Source organism: Heterodontus francisci, chromosome 24 (assembly GCF_036365525.1).
Source record: "Heterodontus francisci isolate sHetFra1 chromosome 24, sHetFra1.hap1, whole genome shotgun sequence".
In the NCBI taxonomy this organism is placed as follows: domain Eukaryota; kingdom Metazoa; phylum Chordata; class Chondrichthyes; order Heterodontiformes; family Heterodontidae; genus Heterodontus; species Heterodontus francisci.
In genome coordinates this window covers 70,287,100-70,309,606 of record NC_090394.1, presented here as the reverse complement: position 1 = coordinate 70,309,606, position 22,507 = coordinate 70,287,100, and the positions used below count along the sequence as shown (strand labels likewise).

The 22,507-nt window shown below is 44.6% G+C and overlaps 1 protein-coding gene across 1 annotated transcript in view; it reads left to right on the top strand.

Moving 5' to 3' along the window:
• Window positions 1-22,507, top strand: part of LOC137383507 (ras-related protein Rab-26-like) — a 354,385-nt gene that overhangs the window by 196,141 nt on the left and 135,737 nt on the right. The window contains exon 5 of the mRNA XM_068056531.1: window positions 19,910-19,962. Within this exon, the coding sequence (XP_067912632.1) occupies window positions 19,910-19,962 (53 nt within the window). The remainder of the gene's footprint in view (window positions 1-19,909; window positions 19,963-22,507) is intronic.

Sequence of the window (22,507 nt, the reverse complement as noted above, 5' to 3'; positions counted from 1 at the left end):
CCTCGAGACCCCTCCTGCCCTGATCTAACTGTGGCCTAGGTCCTAGGCCTCGAGTGGGTGCTGCACCGGCAACAGTTTCCACATTAGCGCTGCTCAGTTAATCAGAGCGGCCAGTCAGAGGCCAGCAGCCCTCAGAGGGTGGGACTTCCATCAATGGGGTCCTTGATCCCGTGGAAGACCCACAGTTGTCCAGTTGTGCCTAATCGGTACTGATTCAGCGGGCCTCCCACTGAAGGGGCGACACGGGGTTCTCGCCTGTATATTTGCCAGAGGTCAAGACACCCATCGCCCAGATAAAATCCCGGCCACTATCTCTGCTCTAGTTGTTATAGTCCTTTAGGGAGCAATGACTGCCTCCCAGTATTAAGCACAGGTTGACTAACCTTATGTAGGATAGTAGAGTGTGACTAAAATCAATAAAGCTCAATAAAATTCATCAAACTTCCGTGCCAAATGTCAAAAAAGATTTATTTCATAAAGCTATCTGTCTCATATTTATTGGCAACAGATATTTTCACTTGTTTAATTCTTCAAAGTAGATAAACGAAAAGTATGGTTTTATTGTTCTCTATATTGACTCACAGAACCGTTAAAGTAGAAATGTTTTAGGAACTATTGCCAAAATATTTCTTTTTCTCCCTCTCTCCATTTTCTTTCATGTTTTTCTATCAGATTTCTTCTCTGACTCGGCCTCTGCTCTCTCCTACTCTCCTGTTTGTTTATCTCCCATTCTCAATATGGGCTGGATTTTACGTTGGGCGGACGGGAGCTGGCCACCAACTGAAAGGTCGATGGCATACCCGCTTCTGCCTCGCCTGGGTATCCGTCCGTATTTCATGGGTCCCCGGGCTTTAATTGTTCCAAGGCAGGACTTCCACCTGCTTGAGGGAGGAACTCTCGCCTCATTGAGCTGTCGGCCAATCAGTGGGCCGGAAGCTGTTAGTCCCATCAGCACCACCGGCAGTGGTGGCCACTGCTGGGACTGAAGCCCGGCCAACCACAGAGGAAGACGTGGAGCTGGTATTTAAGGTAAGTTTTGGTTGCCTCGCCGGGGGTAATCGGTCGGGCCCCGGCGAGGCAAGGGTGGTAGTTTGGGGGGAAGGGGGTCGTGTTGGATCCTGGGGGTGGTTGGGGAAGTGGGGGCGACCCTCCATCGGGTACCCTGTGTCTGATGAGCAGGGCCCCCCCCCCACCCCCCCCGGGATGCTGAGAAGCTGCCTGCTTTTACCGGGTGGCTTTTCCTGGTTCCAGGATGCCCGCTTGCCAGGCGTAAAATCCGCGTGGAGGCGGGCAAAGGCCCTTAAGTGGCTACTTAAGAGTCTTGATTGGCCTGGGGTGTGCGGGCCGTCTTTCCTCCCCCCACCGCCGCCCTACGTAAAGTAGGCCAGAGGCGGGAGCTGGTCGGGAAGGCCGCCCGGAGCCTCCCGCTCCATTTTACACCACCTTCCTGCCACCGTCCGGCTCGTTGGGGTGGCGTAAAATTCCGGCCTCTGTCTTTCTCACTGTCTCTCCCCATTGTCTTCAAAATTGTTTCTCTCTCATTCTCACTTTCTGTTTCTCTCTCCCTGCCTGTCTCTCTCTTCTCTTTCTCCCTGGTTGTGTCTGTATCTGTTTTTCTTGTATTTTCATTCTGTTTCTCATTGTTTCTCTCTTTATCTTTTTGAAATTTCGCCGCACACAAAGTTTACTGCCAATTTCTCTCAATAAAACTACAGAATGTTATTTGTCTTCTGGCTCGAAGGAGATGGAAAAGAAATATTTACATGTGTAAAAAGAATCAAAAACATTTCTTATTCTAAATAGGGTAAATGGTAATGTCACAGCAAATGGCACAAAGGTAGTTAGGAATATAGTAGCAACAGCAGAGCACCCCCACCCACCCCCCCACAAAAAAAAACAAAATTCGTTCACAAATAAGGTACCTTCAAATTCTACAAATATTCTGATTGAGTTTATTTCCACCTTTTCTGGATCTTTCATCAGGTTAAAACAAGACTTGGCAAAAATAATGGCAAATGGGACACAAGGTTGGGGAGCGGCGGCGGATGGCATGTTTAGCCTAATTTGCCAGACCGAAAACCCACGGGATCAGGTGGAACGCCAGCCAGCTTTACACCCCACCCAGTGTTACTCTTCGATGACCAATCGGGTGACATGTTGGACCTGATCCTGTGGGTTTCCCAACAGGCGAGGTCGGTTTTAATCACTCCTGAGGAATTGCCATGTCTTTAGTGCCTTATTGCGATGGCGCCATCCAAAAACTGGCAGCTGCTTGCCCGCTCTTGACCAAAATGAAACCAGGAAACGCGGGGGCATGCAGTAGAGTGGGCTGAGTTCCGATGGAACTATAACTTCCGCTGATTTCCTGCTCCGTGGCTGCCCAATGGCAGTCGGGACAATGCTGAGCTGGATGTGGGAAATCCAGGCTGGAGCGTCAGGAGGAAATTTTTGGGAAGGAGAGCTTCCTCATTTAAATTGGAGGTGCGTTGTTTTCAAATATGGTTTTTCACTGGAAAGTTAGTTCTGGGGTGGAAAGTTCTATTGTGAGGGACAGTTTTAGTCAGCTGACTGCCTTTATTCGAACGCTTGTGACAAATGGAGTTCTGTTCCTCCAAATTTGGTATTGCTTAATCCATTCCTTAAATCTTATTGATTATTTGTCCTGCATTCTGGTAGTTTTTCTTCTGCAGGCTTGGGTCTAAGCAATTAAGAACAATCATTCATCTTGCACAAATCCCATTCTTCAATGATGTCAGGTAAACACTGAGCTGGTCTTAATTTTAAGGTGTACCTTGCAATAATGTTTAAAATGTTAATCTTCCATATATTGTGCAATGGTGCAGCCTTCAGAGTAGCTTCTGGTGAGGCAGATTTCCCAGGGTATGAACTTCTCCAATTGAATCCAGAGTTTCTTCAGACTCGTTCATGTTTTGGTCCCTAGTGTTAACTTTTATGTTAATCTATTCAACAATAGCAACAAATTTGCATTTATATGGTGCCTTTAACGAAATAAAATGTCCCAAGGTGCTTCACAAGTGTTGTCAGGCAAAATTTGACACGGAGCCAGATAGGGAGCATAGTTGAACAAGTGGGATTTAAGGAGCTTCTTAAAGGAGGAGAGAAAGGTCGAGAGGCGGAGAGATTTACGGAGAGAATTCCCGAGCTTAGGGCCTTGGCAGCTGAAGGACACCAATGGTAGAATGATTAAAACCAAGAAATCTCAAGCGGCCAAAATTAGCAGAGTGCAGAGATCTTGGGGGGCTGTAAGACTGGAGGAGATCACAGATAGGGATGGGTATAAACAGATTCAGTAACAGTCACACTTTAATTCCTTCTTGTCAGACATCTGTTCATTTTACATCTGCCTTTGACAAAGTTTTTCATGAAGTGCAGTGTCTAATCCTGAGCAACTGTCTCAAGCTCTTCCTTTTCTGGCTTTTGTAGCCTCATCATCGAATGGGTTCCTCAAGAGCCAGTCAGTGAGCATTCTGATGGTGCATTTACACTACTCCGTTACACCAGTGTGAAGCAATTTTAATCGTGTAGCAGTGCTAAACATATGTGGTGTAAATTGGGTGCTGAGGCCCGCAGTGGCTGGAGCAAGGAAAACTGAGCCTCCTTTAGCTCCAGTTTTGCTCCAACATCAGTCCAGCAATGCTTTGAATTTAAAATTCTCATCCTTGTGTTTAAATCTCGACGTGGCCTCACTCCTCCTATCTCTCTGACTTTCTCCAGCCCTACAACCCTCTGAGATCTCTGCATTCCTCCAATCCTTGCTTCTTGCACATCCCCAGTTTCCACTGCCCCACTGTTGGTGGTTGAGCTTTCAACTGCCCAGGCCCTAAGCTCTGAAATTCCCTCCCTAAATCTCTCCATTGCTCTACCTTGCTCTCCTCATAAATGCTCCTTAAAACCTATCTCTTGCACCTTCTTTGGGGAGACGGTGGTTTAGTGGTAATTCTATTAAGGTGATTTGCAGAAGGATCAGAGGGGACATGAGGAAAAACGTGTTCACCCAGAGGGTGGTGGGTGTCTGGAATTCACTGCTCGGATCGATGGTGGAGGCAGAAACCCTCAACTCATTTAAAAGGTACCTGGACGTGCACCTGAAGGCTACAGACTAGGTGCTGGAAGGTGGGATTAGATTGGGCGGCTAGTTATGTCAGCTGGCACAGACACGATGGGCTGAATGGCCTCTTACTGTGCCGTAACATTTCTGTGGTTCTATGGTAATGTCACTGAGCTAGTAATCCAGAGGCCCGGCTTATGCCCTGGGGACATGGGTTCAAATTCCACCAGGGCAGCTGGTGGAATTTAAATTCAATTAATTCATAAAAATCTGGATTTGAAAACTAGACTCAGTAACAGTGCCATGTAACTATCATTGATTATCATAAAAACCCATCTGGTTCACTAATGTCCTTTAGGGAAGGAAATCTGCCATGCTTACCTAGTCTGGCCTACATGTGACTCCAGTCCCACAGCAATGTGGTTGACTCTTAACTGCCCTCTGAAATGGTCTAGCGAGCCACTCAGTTGTAAAGGGCAAACAGGGATGGGTAACAAATTCTGGCCTTGCCAGTGATGCCCACATTCCATGAAAGAAAAAAATTGCTTTTGGTCATCTGCCCTATCATCTCCTTATGTGGCTCAATGTCAAATTATGTTTGATTACACTCTTGTAAAGTGCTTTGGGATGTTTTACTGCATTAAAAGCGCTATATAAATGCAAGTTATTGTTGCTGCAAGGGCCCTAACACCCATTTTAAGCAGCCGCCTGAGACGCTAAAAATTGGGAACAGTTAATTTAGCAGTAGGCTGAATGCCTGTGCAGATTAGCTACAGGCAGTCTCACTCCTAAATTGATGTGCATGCCTCCAGTTTTATGCCGGAGAAACGTCCACAGAGCACACAAAGTTCTACCCCAAGTACGTCAAATCCATGGAAAATACATGCTATTCATCAGGAAAGGTTGGGCTTTAATTCACCTACAATGTCAGCTGTGACTCAGTGGGTCGCAATCTCACCTGAGAAGGTTATGGATTCAGGACCCACTCCAGAGACTTGGGCACGTAATCTGAACTGACACTCCCACTACAGTGCTGAGGACGTGAAAGGCACTTTGTAAACGCAAATCTTCCTTTTTTATTGGGCCTCCTGTGGCATTGCTCATTATGAGTTAGAGGATGCGCTGCTGTCGAACAATGGAGGTATTTTGCCCTGTATGCAGACTATTATTAATACATATGGTGGTGCTGCAGAAGGTGGGAAAGTAGGTGTGGTTGCTTATTTAGATCTAGGAATGACATGTTTGTGTCTCTCTGCAATCTCTCTCTCTCTTTCCACTTTGTAGTGAAGCAGTGACCAACAGGCTGAGATTAAAGCAGTTGATGAGTTCAGGCTGTCACGCCCATTCTGCTCCAAGTGATAGACTCTTTCATCATTGTTAAGCAATGCCAGTGTTTAATGTGCATTAGCAACTTCTTTTCCCCCCAGACGTACCAGAGGTCTGTCAGTCTGCCAATGGCTATTTGCTGCAATTGGTCAATTAGAGTACACAACTAAAGCAAACATCTGCAGGGTTGGATGTCACCAAATGCAGGATGGGGTGTATGTCATGTTCAAAATAAAATTAGTATTATTCATCTTTTTAATCCACTTTGTCGAATAAGATCAACATAAAATAATCTTTCTTTCAAAATAATATTCCCCCGAAACGTTTCATTAATAAATACCTTGTTCATTTGTTGCGTTTGGAAGTGTAGCAGTGATAAATCACAGGGCTGATGCATGTGTCGCACTCAATTAAAAACCTCATTAGTATCCCTGGTTGATGCTCAACACCTTATTAACTGACTGCGGCTACGAGTCTTTTTTCACGCTTCTTCAGAAAGCTTCTAAGTGTATTCGTGACACATTTACATGATTATATAAAACAATTCAAATGCAATTGTACATCATGACTTTGTTGCCTTTCTATTGAATTCCCTTAGTACTCACTGCTTTTGGGAGGCAATATGTTTGGAGCCACAGAGATTGGAAGCACTTTGCCAGCACAGATGGGTAAAGGTTTAGCACCGAGTCCCTAAATACTCAATCTACTCAACAACAGCATTGGCATCTGCATTGGAATTTACAGAGTTCATAAACATGCACTAATAAATGAAGGTAACATTATTGCATGCAACCACCTTCTCAAGGGCAATTAGGGATGGGCAATAAATTGCTGTCCTTGGCAGTGATGCCCACATCCCCTGAATGAATAAATAAAAATGAAGGACTTTGTTCTTAATACAGTAAAACAATATAAGAAAGAACTAGCATTTCTATAGCACCTTTCATGATATCCCAAAGTGCTTTACATCCAGTGAAATACATTTGAAGTGTAGTCACTGTTGTAACAGAGGAAATGCAGCAGACAATTTGCACACAGCAAGGTCGCACAAACAACAGCATGATACTGACCAGATAATCTGCTTTAGTGGTGTTGATTGAGGGGTAATTAATAACCGGGACACTGGGGATAATACCCTGCTCTTCTTCAAAATAATGCCATGGGGATCTTTTACATTCTCCTTCCTGAGCGGACGGACGGGGCCTCGGTTTAACGTTTCATCCAAATGACGGCACTTTGACAGTGCAAAGTTGTCTTATGGGGAAAGAGCAGGGGAGTGGGACTAATTAGATAGCTCTTTCAGATAGCTGGCATAGGCATGATGGGCCAAATGGTCTCCTGCTGTGCTGGGTGATTCTACTTGTATGTTAATCTCTCCACACAAATTGGTGAGTGGAGATGTTATTGAAGACTAGATTAAACTGATAGCACACAGCAATGTACAAGAGGCTCAGGATTGGGAAACTAGGCTTCCTGATACAATTGGCAGAGTGTCTGGCACAGGTCTAGGGTTGCCAACCCTCCAGAATTGTCCTGGAGTTTCCAGGAATTCAAGATTAATTTCCTGCCGAGAGCAATCTGGTAGAAAAATTAGAGGGGCATTAAAAAACAATTAGTGTTCTTTTCATTTTCTGTGAACACTTTTGTTTTATTAGTTACAAACTATTGGAGATTGGGTGGGAAAAGTCTTTTGACTGACCTTGAGTATCATCCAGTTGACCAATGAAAAGACTGTTTGCTCTCCAGGTGGTGTGGGAAGGCGGGGCGCTGTGAGGATGACCAATGAGGGCGTGGAGCAGATGGAAGTGGGAGGTCATGTGATGAGGCCTCTGTGAATGCATCCAATCAGAGTTAACAACACTACTGGGATCCCACCCCTGTGAAACGGAGGCAGATTGGTTCAGTACATTGTTGTCAGATGTGTTTTTAATCTTGGGCAGAAACAATTTGAACTGAATTCCCACACAGCATGAAGATTTTCACCTTATTTTGGTCTTCAGCTATCTAATTTAACTTTGTTCTGTGATTGTTGAGGAGAATCGAAGTGATTGCCGGGTGAATTTAATCTTCCTGTGGAGACCCAGCCTTAATTATTTAGTAGCTATTCGTGGAATTCAAAGACTTTTAGGCTACAATGCCTGAGGTCACTAGCAATTATCTTCATCTATCATTTTGTTATTTATTCTTCTTCTGCCTTGTTAATAATCCCATGCGAAGTGCACAGATGGTTGATTCGCAACCGGCAAGTTCAGTGAGGCTAGCATCCTGTTCACATCCTCAAGATCTTTGTGCTTCTGCACTCCTTTTAAGGATGATTAAAGGAGGCTGAGATGTAACTGGTTGGGCTGGGTCTGAACCAGAATTACCAGTGCTTATGTGACTGAGTTGTCCGAGTAAACGTTTGGTGTCACGCTGTTAAAGTCATTCCCTGGAATTAAACTGTTCACTACTTTTGAATTGAGAAAATCTCTGTGTAGGGTCAAGGCACAACTAGTTTAATATTGTTATAAGTTACTATATTAATTTAGCTGGGCACTTAAAATAGCTTCCAAGATAGTGGGGAGGCAGTGGCGTAGTGGTATGATCACTGGACTAGTAACCCAGAGACCCAGGGTATTGATCTGGATACATGGGTTCAAATCCCACCACAGGTGGAATTTGAATTTAATTAATAAATCTAATGATGGCCATGAAACCATTGTCGATTGTTGTAAAAACCCATCTGGTTCACTAATGTCCTTTAGGGAAGGAAATCTGCTGTCCTTACCTGGTCTGGCCGACATGCGACTCCAGACCCACAACAATGTGGTTAACTCTTACATGCCCTCTGAAATGGCCTAGCAAGCCACTCAGTTGTATCTAACTGCTACGAAGTCAATAAAAAGGAATGAAACTGGACGGACCACCTGGCATCGACCTAGGCACCGGAAACGACAACGGCAAACCCAGCCCTGTTGACCCTGCAAAGTCCTCCTTACTAACATCTGGGGGCTTGTGCCAAAGTTGGGAGAGCTCTCCTACAGACTAGTCAAGCAACAGCCTGACATAGTCATATTCACGGAATCATACCTTACAGACAATGTCCCAGACACTAAAATCACTATCCCTGGGTATGTCCTGTCCCACCGGCAGGACAGACCCAGCAGAGGTGGCGGCAGTGGTCTACAGTAGGGAGGGAGTTGCCCTGGGAGTCCTCAACATTGACTCTGGACTCCATGAGTCTCATGGCATCAGGTCAAACATGGGTAAGGTAACCTCCTACTGATTACCACCTACCGCCCTCCCTCAGCTGATGAGTCAGTACTCCTCCATGTTGAACACCACTTGGAGGAAGCACTGAGGGTGGCAAGGGCACAAAATGTACTCTGGGTGGGGGACTTCAATGTCCATCACCAAGAGTGGCTCGGTTGCACCACTACTGACCGAGCTAGCCGAGTCCTAAAGGACATAGCTGCCAGACTGGGTCTGCGGCAGGTGGTGGGGGAACCAACAAGCGGGAAAAACATACTTGACTTTGTTCTCACTAATCTGCCTGCCGCAGATGCTTCTGTCCATGACAGTATTGGTAGGAGTGACCACCGCACAGTCGTTGTGGACACGAAGTCCCGCCTTCACATTGAGGATACCATCCATTGTGTGGTGTGGCACTATCATCGTGCTAAATGGGATAGATTTCGAACAGATCTAGCAATGCAAAACTGGGCATCCATGAGGCGCTGTGGGCCATCAGCAGCAGCAGAATTGTACTCAACCACAATGTGTAACCTCATGCCCCAGCATATCCCCCACTCTACTATGACCATCAAGCCAGGAGACCAACCCTGGTTCAATGAAGAGTGCAGGAGGGCATGCCAGGAGCAGCAACAGGCATACCTGAAAATGAGATGTCAACCTGGTGAAGCTACAACCCAGGACTACTTGCATGCCAAACTGCATAAGCAGCATGCAATAGACAAAGCTAAGCGATCCCATAACCAACGGATCAGATCTAAGCTCTGCAGTCCTGCCACATCCAGCCATGAATTGTGATGGACAATTAAACAACTAACTGGAGGAGGTGGCTCCACAAATATCCCTATCCTCAATGATGGGGGAGCCCAGAACATCAGTGCGAAAGATGAGGCTGAAGCATTTGCAACAATCTTCAGCCAGAAGTGCCGAGTTGATGATCCATCTTGGCCCCCTCCTGAAGTCCCAAACATTACAGATGCCAGACTTCAGCCAACTTGATTCACTCCGTGTGATATCAAGAAACAACTGAAGGCACTGGATACTACAAAGGCTATGGGTCCTGCCAATATTCCGGCTATAATACTGAAGACCTGTGCTCCAGAACTTGCTACACCCCTCGCCAAGCTGTTCCAGTATAGTTACAACACTGGCATCTACCCGGCAATGTGGAAAATTGCCTAGGTATGTCCTGTACACAAAAAACACGACAAGTCCAACCCGGCCAAATACCACCCCATCAGTCTACCCTCAATCATCAGCAAAGTGATGGAAGGTGTCATCAACAGTGCCATCAAGCAGCACTTGCTTAGCAATAACCTACTCAGTGATACCCAGTTTGGGTTCCGACAGGGCCACTTAGCACCTGACCTCATTACAGCCTTGGTTCAAACATGGACAAAAGAGCTGAACTCGAGAGGTGAGGTGAGAGTGATTGCCCTTGACATCAATGCAGCATTTGACCAAGTATGGCATCAATGAGCCCTAGCAAAACTGGAGTCAATGGGAATCAGGGGGAAAACACTCTGCTGATTAGAGTCATACCTAGCGCAAATGAAGGTGGCTGTGGTTGTTGGAGGTCAATCATCTGAGCTCCAGGACATCACTGCGGGAGTTCCTCAGGGTAGTGTCCGAAGCCCAACCATCTTCAGCTGCTTCGTCAATGACCTTCCTTCAATCATAAGGTCAGAAGTGGGGATGTTCGCTGATGATTGCACAATGTTCAGGACCATTCGCGACTCCTCAAATACTGAAGCAGTCCATGTAGAAATGCAGCAAGACTTGGACAATATCCAGGCTTGGGCTGATAAGTGGCAAGTAACATTTCCACCACACAAGTGCCAGGCAATGACCATCTCCAACAAGAGAGAATCTAACCATCTCCCCTTGACATTCAACGGCATTACCATTGCTGAATCCCCCACTATCAACATCCTAGGGGCTACCATTGACCAGAAACAACTGGAGTAGCTATATAAATACCGTGGCTACAACAGCAGGTCAGAGGCTAGGAATCCTGAGGCGAGTAACTCACCTCCTGGCTCCCCAAAGCCTGTCCACCATCTACAAGGCATAAGTCAGGAGTGTGATGGAATACTCTACACTTGCCTGGATGGGTGCAGCTCCAACAACACTCAAGAAGCTCCACACCATCCAGGACAAAGCAGCCCGCTTGATTGGCACACCATTCACAAACATTCACTCCCTCCACCACTGACGCACAGTGGCAGCAGTGTGTACCATCTACACTGCAGCAACGCACCAAGGCTCCTTAGACAGCACCTTCCAAACCCGCGACCTCTACCACCTTGAAGGACAAGAGCAGCAGATGCATGGGAACACCACCACCTGCAAGTTCCCGTCCAAGTCACACACCATCCTTACTTGGAACTATATCGCCGTTCCTTCACTGTCGCTGGGTCAAAATCCTGGAACTCCCTTTCTAACAGCACTGTGGGTATACCTATCTCACATGGAAGGCAGCTCACCACCATCTTCTCAAAGGCAATTAGGGATGGGAAATAAATGCTGCCATAGCCAGCGATGTCCACATCCCATGAATGAATAAAAATAAGTCAATAGAGATGAAGAAACTGGGGGTAACTTTGACTATGTGTGATATCAGATTACTTGCCTGTTATGCTTCTCTCCTGATTTTAATTTGCGTTGTCTTCACCCAAAGTCATAATTGCCCCCCCTCCTTTGAATGAAAGTGATAAGGTAGATATTGGGGTGGTGGGGGGAGGTGAGTGGGGTGAGGTGTCTAGATAATTCAGGGAAGTCTAAGATGTATGAGCTTTGGGCAATAATAAGTTTGATCAGGGAATGTTGTGGTGAGCGGTAGTAAGGAACGGCTGGAGTTCTACAATTTGAATGTCCTGGGAAAGAATGAGTAACAGCAGGAAATGGTATGATAGGCTTTGATTTTGATGAAGAGAATGCAGGACAGCTCTGGCTCTGATCTGGAGAAGCAAATTGTGATTCTGATTTCCAACCAATCCCTCAGGGTCAAGCCTTTGATTCTTCCCTGCCCTTTCCAAACATATTCTCCTCATCCCTGGCATTTAGGCTGTCCACAGATATCTAGACTCCTGTAACTCTCTATCTCCCTCTATTACATGCTCTCTGTGACACCACTTTCTGCACCAGAGCCTTTGATATTGCCAAGAAACATTGAATTTCCGCTTTAGAAACCATATAAGTTACAATATGTATCTAGATGAACATATAAAGTAGCTTTCAATAAGAAAGCAACCAGTAGATAATGGAAAAGTATACTGCTTCTCAATAGTTGGAAAGGCAGCGTTCTGGAAATCCATTTATACTCTGCCCAAATTTCTCTTATCAAAAAGACAAAATACTTAGAAAAGTCTATTTTTTGCTTCCTCTTCTCCACATCCTCCCCACTCCACCACCCATCCCTTATGTGTCTGTAGCAGCGCACTCTTGCCGCTAAGTCAGTAGGTTGCGAGTTCAAATCCCACTCCAGGACTTGAGTGTAAAATTCAGAGGTGACATCCCAGTTCAGCACAGAGGGAGTGCTGCTTGTCAGGTGAAACATTAAATTGAGGCACTGTCTGCCCTCACAGATGGATGTCAATGGTTCCCATGTTGAGACTTTGAAGAAGAGCAGGGCAGTTATCCCTGGTGTTTTGCCCAGTATTTATCCCTCAATTAACGTCACACATTTCATTGGGCTGCCGGTATTCCTACATTACAACAGTGACTACGCTTCGTACGTACTTCATTGGCTGTAAAGCAGGAGTAGACCATATGGCCCATCAAGCCTGCTCCACCATTCAGTACGATCATGGCTGATCTTGGGCTTCAACTCCACTTTCCCACCCTGTCCCCATATCCCTTGATTCCCTGAGACCCCAATAATCTGTCTATCTCAGCCTTAAATATATTCAACAATGGAGCATCCACAACCCTGTGGGGTAGAGAATTTCAAAGATTCACAACCCTTTGCATGAAGAAATTTCTCCTCATCTCTGTCCTAAATGCCCCTTATCCTGAAACTGTGACCCTGTATTCTAGATTAGTGGAACTAACCTCTCTGTGTCTACCCTGTCAAGCCCCTTCGAATCGTGTATGTTTCAGTGAGATCACCTCACATTCTTCTAAACTCCAGAGAGTACAGGCCCAATTTACTCAGCCTCTCATCATGGGTCACCCTCTCATCCCAGGAACCAATCTAGTGAACCTTTGCTGTACCGTCCAAGGCAAAGGTATCCTTCCTTAAATATGGAGACCAAGACTGCACACAGTACTCCAGATGTGTTCTCACCAAAGCTCTATACAATTGTAGCAAGACTGCCTTATTCTTGTACGCCAATCCCCTTGCAATAAAGGTCAACATGCTATTTGTCTTCCTAACTGCTTGCTGTACCTGCATGCTAAATTTCTGTGTTCCTTGTACGAGTACACCAAAGTCCATCTGAACATCAACATTTACAAGTTTCACACCTTTCAAAAAATATTCTGCTTTTCTGTTGTTACATCCAAAGTGAATATGTCCACATAAAATGAAGGCAAGGTACTGCGGATGCTGGAAGTCTGAAATCAAAATGAAAACAGAAAGTTCTGGAAATACTCAGCAGGTCTGGCGGCATCTGTGGAGAGCAAAACAGAGTTAACGTTTCAGGTTGATGAACTTCTCCATTCTGATGAAAGGTCATCGACCTGAAACGTTAATTCTGTTTCTCTTTCCACAGATATTGCCAGACCTGCTGAGCATTTCCAGCAATTTCTGTTTTATTTTAACAACCTCACACCTCCCCACATTATGCTCCTTCTGCCACCTTGTTGCCCACTCACTTAACCTGTCATATTTCTTTGCAGCCTCTTTGTGTCCACCCCACAGCTTGCATTCCCACCTAGCTTTGTATCGTCAGCAAACTTAGATACATTACTCTCAGTCTCTTCGTCTAAGTCATTAATATAGATTGTAAGTAGCTGAGGCCCCAGCACTGATCTTTGTGGCACGTCACTGATTACAGCCTGCCAACTTGAAAATGCCCCATTTATCCTTATTCTATTCTTCCTGTCTGTTAACCAATCCTCTATCCATGTTAGTATGTTACCCCCAACTCCATGAGCCCTTATCTTGCATATTAACCTTTTGTGTGGCACTTTATTGAATGCCTTTTGGAAATCCAAGTATACTACAACTACGGGTTCCCTTTTATCTACCCTACTAGTTACATCCTCAAAAAACTCTAATAAATTTGTCAAACATGATTTCCCTTTACAAAACCATGTTGATTTTGTCTGATCATACTATGATTTTCTAAGTGCATTGTTAAGACATCCTTAACAATAGGTTCCAGCATTTTCCCCGACGACTGACGTCAGGCTAAATGGCCTATAGCTCTGCTGTAGTTCAGACACCTGGTGATCGTGAAGGGCGCTATATAAATGCAAGATTTTCATTTCTGTTTAAATCTCACATGTACCACAGGAAATGTCATTGGGTTTGATGTCACAAGAGCTGGATTACCAGATGCACTGTTTTTATGTGTACAAACCCTGTTGTTTCAACTCTGTCAAAATGCCCTACATTGAAATAACAGAGGATCAGTCAGCAAGGCAGTCATCCACATACAATGCAGTATGCTGCAAGGACATACCCAGCAGTTTCTGACAATGTACTGTAGTGTGACATTTTGAGTGAGCAGAAGAGTTGGAAATTGATAAAAAAAAATAAATTGCAGGTTCTGTTTCCAAGCCACAGTGATCAGGGAGATAGTTAATAGCTGGGCTCAAACTTGGTATTAGGTGTACACAATGCGAAGATTCTGCCCCATCAGATCTCATTTTCACAGACAGCGGGTGTGATGAGCTTCAACTTGAACAAAGACAGAACAACTTATTGGAACTGTAAGTGTCATGTTGCAGGAATCATCTTCTGGTCGGGATGCTCACTATACTCGGCAGTTGTGTTTCTATAAGTTTTAACTGCAGCGTTTCAAAGTGTTCTCAAGAGAAAGCCGTTAAGGAGCTTGTGGATCAGTGCCTGGTTAGTTAGTCCCAGGCAGTTCTCTTTATTCGCATATTTCAAAGTTTTGGGATTAACATTTAGAACCAGCGATAACATGTGATCAGCATTAGAATCACAGAATGATTACAGAGGAGGCCATTCGGGCCATCGTGTCTGTGTCAGCTGCCTGCAAGAGCAATTTAGCTAGTCTGACTCCCCTTCCCATTCCCCATGTCCCTGCAAATGTTTTCCCTTCAGGCGCTTATCCAATTCCCTTTTGAAAGCCACTATCGAATCTGCCTCTACACCACTCTCAGGCAGTGCATTCCGGATCCCAACCACTCGCTGTGTAAAAAAAAAAAAATCCTCATATCACCTTTGATTCTTCATCTCTATGTCCTCTGGTTCTCAACTCTTCCACCAGTGGGGACAATTCTCTCTCTCTCTCTACTCTGACAAGACCCCTCATGATTTTCATGATGTTCTGATAAGGAATGGCCAATCAAGGATGTACCCATCTCCATATCAGCAGAGTTGCCTTTTCCTAGCTGGAGAGCTGAAATGGGGCGCTCTCCAGACTGTTCACACCATATGATCGCTAATGGTTAAATGGCTTGTTACGACCAGGTGAGAAAGGTGTCTAGGGGTCTCTTTCAGCCTTCACCTGGTCTTGCTGTAACAGGGTTTAATTTTAAACACACCGCTCGTTCACCACTTTTCAATTATAAGGCAAAGAAATGAGCACAAACAGGTCTTCTTAGGTTTAAAGATAAAAGTGAAATTCGTTAAAACTTTTACTTAAATTCTAATTCGGTTAACGCCTATGGATACACGCGTGCCCCACCCTAGCATACATACGCAATACACACATGCAAATAGAGACAGAAAAGAGCAGAAGCAAAATAAAGTGGCGAGGTTTGAGGAAATATCAGAAGAGTTTCTTGTTACTGTGCTTTGAACTCACTGTCGTCCTTTTGTAGGTAGTTCTCGCTTGAATGTAATTCTTGCTTTTCGTTGGGGCCCAGTATTCTTCTTAAACCTTGTGCACTGTGGGAGACTTTTCTCTCTTGGGGTTCGTGTGTCTTGCATGGGTCTTCAGTTCCATGAGAAAGAGATGGGAGCAGAACAGAGAGAGGTCTTTTCCATTCCAGGAGCAAACAGCTTTCTGAGTTTTTAAAACTCTGTGGCAAGTTCAAATTCAAAAAACTCCAACAGCCAGTTACTCATCTGTTTGTGTATTCAGCCATCTTAGCAATTAACCTGGAATGCTGGCCTCTCCACCTTCAATGTCCGGTAATCAAAAGTCCATTGTGGATTAAATTGGAGCAGGGAGTGGTCCCTTTGCCCTTTCCAAGTACTGTACATTACTATGCAAATGTCTTTCCAGTCAAGGGTCTGGTGTTTTTGTTTAAACAAGCCCTTTCTTTACTCCAGTAACAGTTTAAAAATCAATGTTCATGTGGCAAAATTCTTGGCAGCTAGGGGCCAGCATGACAGGCTGCATATGAAACATTAATTGAACGGTCGCTTGGAGGTAGTATAATGGAAGTACTGAAGTTAATCTAAGCCCGCTCCTCTGGAGTTAGTTCAAATTTTGTCACAAGGGCCTAAAATTGCAACTGTGCAGTCACTGGCACTTTGTGGAGTTGGAAGGCTGTGCAGTAAATGGCACATTTGTGCTTGGTAATTGGACTGTTTGAATGTTAATATATGAATTCTTAACGCAATTAATCTTTTGTGAGCTTAAAAGAAACACAACAATGCCACTGCTAAAATTACTTACCAAGAATTTCATACAAATACATCAAGTGTTCATACAATAGTATTTAAAGAACTTAAATTCAAGGCTACAACAAGAGCATAATGCTGCAGATGCTGGAAACGTGCAATAAAAACAGAAAATGCTGGAAATACTCAGCAGGTCTGGCAGCATCTGTGGAGAGAGAAAAAGAGTTAATGTTTGCTGCCAGACCTGCTGAGTATTTCCAGCATTTTCTGTATGATTGACACGGGAGCTACTGCAAATATCCTACCAATCCGAATCATGAAGGATATGTACCGGGGTCATTGGAAATTAATGATACAACTGACATCTGCAAAGCTAGCTGCATACAATGGGTCACACATCCCTTGCAGTGGCACACTAACAATGCAAAGCAGCTATGGCAAGTCAGCATGAAAACCACAAACATTCTACCTCGTAGACACGAGCGGACCAGCAGTGGCAGGACTATCAGCGTGTCTATCCACGAAATCACCAAGATACCCACTACAGCAGAAGAGACCAAGGGTACTCGCATTGAATCAGTCCAGGACTCTCAGCAGATGCACCCAGGCAGGTTCGACGCCATAGGAGATTTCAAAGGCGATGCCGTGCTGCACCTCTGAGAGGATGCAGTCCCTGTGTCTCGCCCCCTGATGTCTGAGATTGAGTCACAGTTCTTTCAGGATCCCAGTGGTTTTGTTTTGGAGAGTATCAGCCCCTTCTCAGAGAGGCCTCACCAAGAGAATGAAGATCCAAATACAGATGATGAACGTTCTTTGTCAACAGGCAGTGTTTCTTCGTGCTCCGGTGACTCAGAAGAAGAGATTGACTTTGTAACCATTGAGAAGCAAAGGCTGGCTATGGGGAGCATTGCCAAGGTGAAATCTCCAAGGACCGGAACCCGCTCGCAGACTCTGGCCAGCATCAAATGGTGCAGTCTGGAAATCCAACAACAGCACAACAATGCCGCGCCCTCACCTCTGCTGTCTTGAGAACCGCCAGCACCAAAACGAGCCACAATGGACAGGTACCTCATGTGTCCATGAGGCCAAGTACTTCTCCCCCAACAAGTCCTCAACCTTGAGCCCTAGGACTTCAGATGCAGAGGATGAGAAGAGGCAAAGGACACACCATGGCAGAGGAGGAGTGAGTTGAAGCATTGTCTGTTGGCTCTTTACGATGAGGTGCCAGAACTTTTCAAGAATGATGAGGCCTCAAGAGTGGTCATCCTGAGAAAAGCAACAGAGTATGTTAGCAGGCTGAAGGCAGAGCAACAGAAACTGAATGCAGAGAGGGAGAAACTTCAGAAAAAGCAGCAACAGATCATACGCAAATTCTCCGAGATGCAGGAGACACTGCTCGAGTAGCCAAGGGTGAAATCCACATCCCCAGAAGGTTATACCACAACAACGTCCGGAAGAGTTGTTAAACCACTGAAATCATATATGGACTCTTAAGCTTCAGCACTTGTAAATTTCACAATCCCTATCCTCGTACCTGTAAATTTTATAAGCTCTATCCCTGTAGAACTAATTTTGATATCCAATTTTATGTGTTGTTACTTATAGCATATGAGACCTATCTTTGGAAAGAAAAGAGATGTTGTCTGATCGCTTCAAGAATAATGTTCCTTTAAGAACTCTGTGTGCTAATGAGCTAAGTACCAGGACATAGAAATGTGACTGGAAGCCATGGTCACTTTGCAACTGTAGCACCCTAGACAAAGATTCTGTACATAGTTTGCTCTGTATTGGATATACTAGTTTAGCTGTTAAAAAGCCTGTTCAAGATCTTCAAGGCACTGGAATCCTCGTACCTCATTGTGTTGCTTAACATCACACAAAGAGCATATGACAAAAACCCCTGTTAAGTAGCAGGCAGAATACTTTAAACATTTGTATTTAAACCATTGCTCAGTGTAGTTTTCAGAGTTGACAGGGCAGAATTTTCTTCTGACGATGGGGTCCTGATGGTGGACCAGAAGCTGGGTGGGAGCGGGAGGAGCGAACTCTGCCTCGACCCTCTGTCGGACCCCTGTTGCAATTCCACAGCGGACAGGCAATTCACTGCCCGCCGTCGGGGGACACTGTCTCTTTAAAGGACGAGCTCCCACCTCCAAGAGCTGCCAGCTAATTGGCAGGCCGGTAGCAATGCAGTACCAGCAGCGTCACTGGGAGCTGTGGCCACTGCCGGTACAGTAGGAGGCCCAGCAGTCCTGGGACAGGTGAGACAGGATTTGGAGTCATTGAGACCATTCAGGCAATGGGGTGGGAAGGAGTCTTCCTGGGGGGGGGGGGTCCTGGATTGCCACCCAAGGGAGGGACCCCCTTAACCCTGCTAGGAGGTCACTGGCAGCATCTCCCTGCGGCAGTGGGTCCCTCTGCCTTCAATTAAATTGAGGTGGAGGTGGGAAGAGGCCCAAAGTGGCCATTCATTGGCCACTTAATGAATTTAATTGGCCTGAGCCTTCCCTACCCCGGACTAAATTGTAAGGCGTCAGGATGATGATGGGCACTTGGCACTCCGCCGTCCGATGCAATTTTATGGGTCCCCTGCCTCCGTTGCCGTCTCTAGGGTGCCCATAAAATTCAGCCCTAGAATCATAGAATCTTACAGCACGAAAGGAGACCATTTGGCCCATCGTGCATGTCCTGGTTCTTTAAAAGAGCTATCCAATTAGCTCCACACCCCTATTTAGTTGGCAGAATTTTTGTCTTTAGCTTTCTGTTAATGTTTATTAATTCAATATTTAATGACCTGGATTTTGTGGTCAGCGGAAAAGTAAGAGCATTTGCTGCTGACCTGGAAGAAAGCTGCTCACAAAGATCTAGTGATCTCCATGTCGTACTATTTTGCTTTCCTGACCTTATTAAATCTGGTGCTAGAGTCAAGGGGATTACCAGGTGGCAGCAGCAGTTATGTCAGCAAGCAGGTAAGCAGCCAATCACATTGAAGTATTTTCACAGACAGTAAACCAGGAAGTTAAAAGCACTGAATCCCTTCAGTTTTAATTTAAAATTCCAGATAGTGAAATAAATTAATATGTTTGGATTAAGATAGATGCTAAAATAAAGATAAACGTTTTAAAAATGTTTTATTTAAGTTGTGTTTTTTTAATCCTTGTAGAGAAATTTGAAATTCCACAAATATAAAATTAGTTTTTCAGGGCCGGTGAGGCTGTTCAGCAGTAATTATGAAATTAGTACACTGTTAAAAACCCAGTTACACCTCATCCAACAAACTGCAACTTTTTCAAGGGTTTTTACAACATGATTACCAGCATAAAAGTGGAAGTTCTTATCAATTCAGTTTATTTTCCAATTGATTGCAACCGGGGAAGTGTCTCCAACGACAGTTTCACCATCATTACTACCTCAAAATCTGGGCCAATACTTCTGTCTTGCAACAGTTTCGGTACTTGGCTTCATGTTTTAGGTAATCAAGTCAACTTGACAAAACATCTTTTGTATGGCTTAGAAGTTAAATCACAACTGATGTGAAAGCTTAATTTTATAAACTATTTCCATTCTCTTCACAGCCCTCTTGCTGCTGTATGATGTCACTAACAAAACATCATTTGACAACATTCAGGTAGGTGGATCTGCACATCTAGTGACAGGAAAAAAGATTGGTGCGTAGCCTCATGGCTATGAGATTAAGGTATGGACAGCACCCAATGAATGATATTATGGGGTACTCTGATTAAATGTGACACTTTTGGAGCAGATGTCACTACTTCATAGGAATTGTCTTCAAAGAAATACATTTTCTGGTTGTGGTGTACAGGTCAGTTCATTGCTCAGACTATAACCAATGCCCAACTGGTTGAAGGAGAAAAAAATTAACAATTCTTGCAATAACAAAGGCAAAATAAATGGTCAGCTTGTTTAATCAAAAGTGCAGCCTCAGTATTTTAAGCCTTGAGGAATGTGAACCTAGAAGTTATGGTGAGAAATATTATTGTGTAACACTTGATGCTGTTGTATCAAATTCGTTTTCTAATTTAACTGTGCTTAACTCTGTTCAACATAAATGGATTAACTCCTCTGATAAATAGCAGACAGGCTAGCTTTAAACTTTAAAAGTAACACGTTATGCTATTATCAGACAAGTTATTCCCAATTTAATGAATATGAAAAGCATGCTTGACTGTCTGGAGGTGTGATATTGGGAGAGATTTGAGAGCTGGTTGCACAATTTGTTTGCTACTATTAATTTTATTCAGTGTTGTGATAAAGGAGTGTTATAGGGAATTGCATCCACACTTGACTTTGTAAGATTTCTTATCCTTTGGTTGTTTAGACATGAAGCTAAAAGCATCATTTGTAAGGAGCTTGACTTTAGACTGATATGAACAAGTGGTGAATTTTGGACAGTTGCCATGTGTTGGCACAATGACATTGGATACTGCATATCAGTTGTCCAATCAGAGGAAGACGGTTGAAGCAATAAACAGTGCACTGAAGGGTTTGTAGTTAATATTTATCTTTCACCCAGAGTTTCAGTGTAAAGGTTGAATATTTCTGAGGCTCCCTGTTCAACACTCTCAGTTAACCTGTGTCAGTGATAGAGATTTTCTCTGCTTGGTGAAGTGATAAGTCATCCAAATGGAAAAAAGCAGTGATGGTGCACATACATGTGATTGGTCCTTTAATAGTTAGCAGAGTGCAGTGCAGCCTTCCAGAAATCAGCTCAGCAATTGAGTGGAACAATCACTGCAATGTAGTAAAACTGCTGTGGTGTCATTGAGGTAACATTGCTTCTCTTGTGCAAAAGGAACCGTTGAGCTATCTTTTGCCTGTGGTGTTCTTGACATTTTTCACGAGCACACTTTTTCCTCAAGACCCTGTGAATTAAGCGAGAACACAATTTGCATTGAATTGTACCTGGATTTTTGGGGGGGGAGATTTTGCTGCACATTAGCAGGTTCCCCCGCCCCTCCTCGGGAGTAGGGGGTAGTGGTGGTGGGGTGGGGCGGGGCAGCGAGGGTGCTTCATGGTTTAAGTGGACCCTGTGCGAATTTTTTTTATTTTTTTTTATTTCCAAAATATACTTTATTCATAAAAATCTGTAAAATTACATTCCCAAACAGTTTAAAACAGCATCAAGTCAAAAAATACAAACAGTGCAAAGGTGATCAGTTTCCTTCAATACAATCATGAGTTGCCTCACAACCCTTCCATTTCACGTTTGTCATGCCAATTACATTTTTACATTTTACAGTAAATGAAAATTTTCCTGATACAGTTCAAGGGGTTTCCCATGGATCCAGCCCCTCAGTTCAGCTTGGTGGGGGGGACCTTACACTGTGGTCTTTCCCCATTGAGCCTTTGCTGCGGCTGCCCCAAGCTTTAGTGCGTCCCTCAGCACGTAGTCTTGGACCTTGGAATGTGCCAGTCTGCAACATTCGGTGGTGGACAACTCTTTGCGCTGGAAGACCAGCAGGTTTTGGGCAGACCAAAGGGCGTCTTTCACTGAATTGATAGTCCTCCAGCAGCAGTTGATGTTTGTCTCGGTGTGCGTCCCTGGGAACAGCCCGTAGAGCACAGACTCCTGTGTGACAGAGCTGCTTGGGATGAACCTCGACAAAAACCATTGCATCTCTTTCCACACCTGCTTTGCAAAGACACATTCCAGGAGGAGGTGGGCAACCGTCTCTTCCCCACCACAGCCACCGCGGGGGCATTGCGTGGAGGGAGCGAGACTTCGGGCGTGCAGGAAGGATCTGACGGGGAGGGCTCTTCTCACCACCAGCCAAGCTACATCTTGGTGCACCCTGTGCGAATGTACAGCTTTAGATGTGCTATTTCACACTTGGAAGAATTCACTGCAGCCCGGCTGAGTTATCTTTGACACCTTGCATTTAACACCTTAAAGTGATTCAGTCTGTGACTGCAAAAATTAGAAGCCATTGTTGTATAATGCCAAACTCATACTATTTTAAAAAGGATGTTATAACCAGCTTCCCCATACATTGAGGAATAGGATACTGTGAAAGTGTAGCTGTAAGTTCATAATGTAACCTCCTTCATAAAGCTCCTCCAGCCCTACAAAGCTCTGAGCACACCACACTCCTCCAAATCTCACCTCTTGTCCATCTTCCCCTTCCTTCACACCAGCATTGACAGCCGTGTCT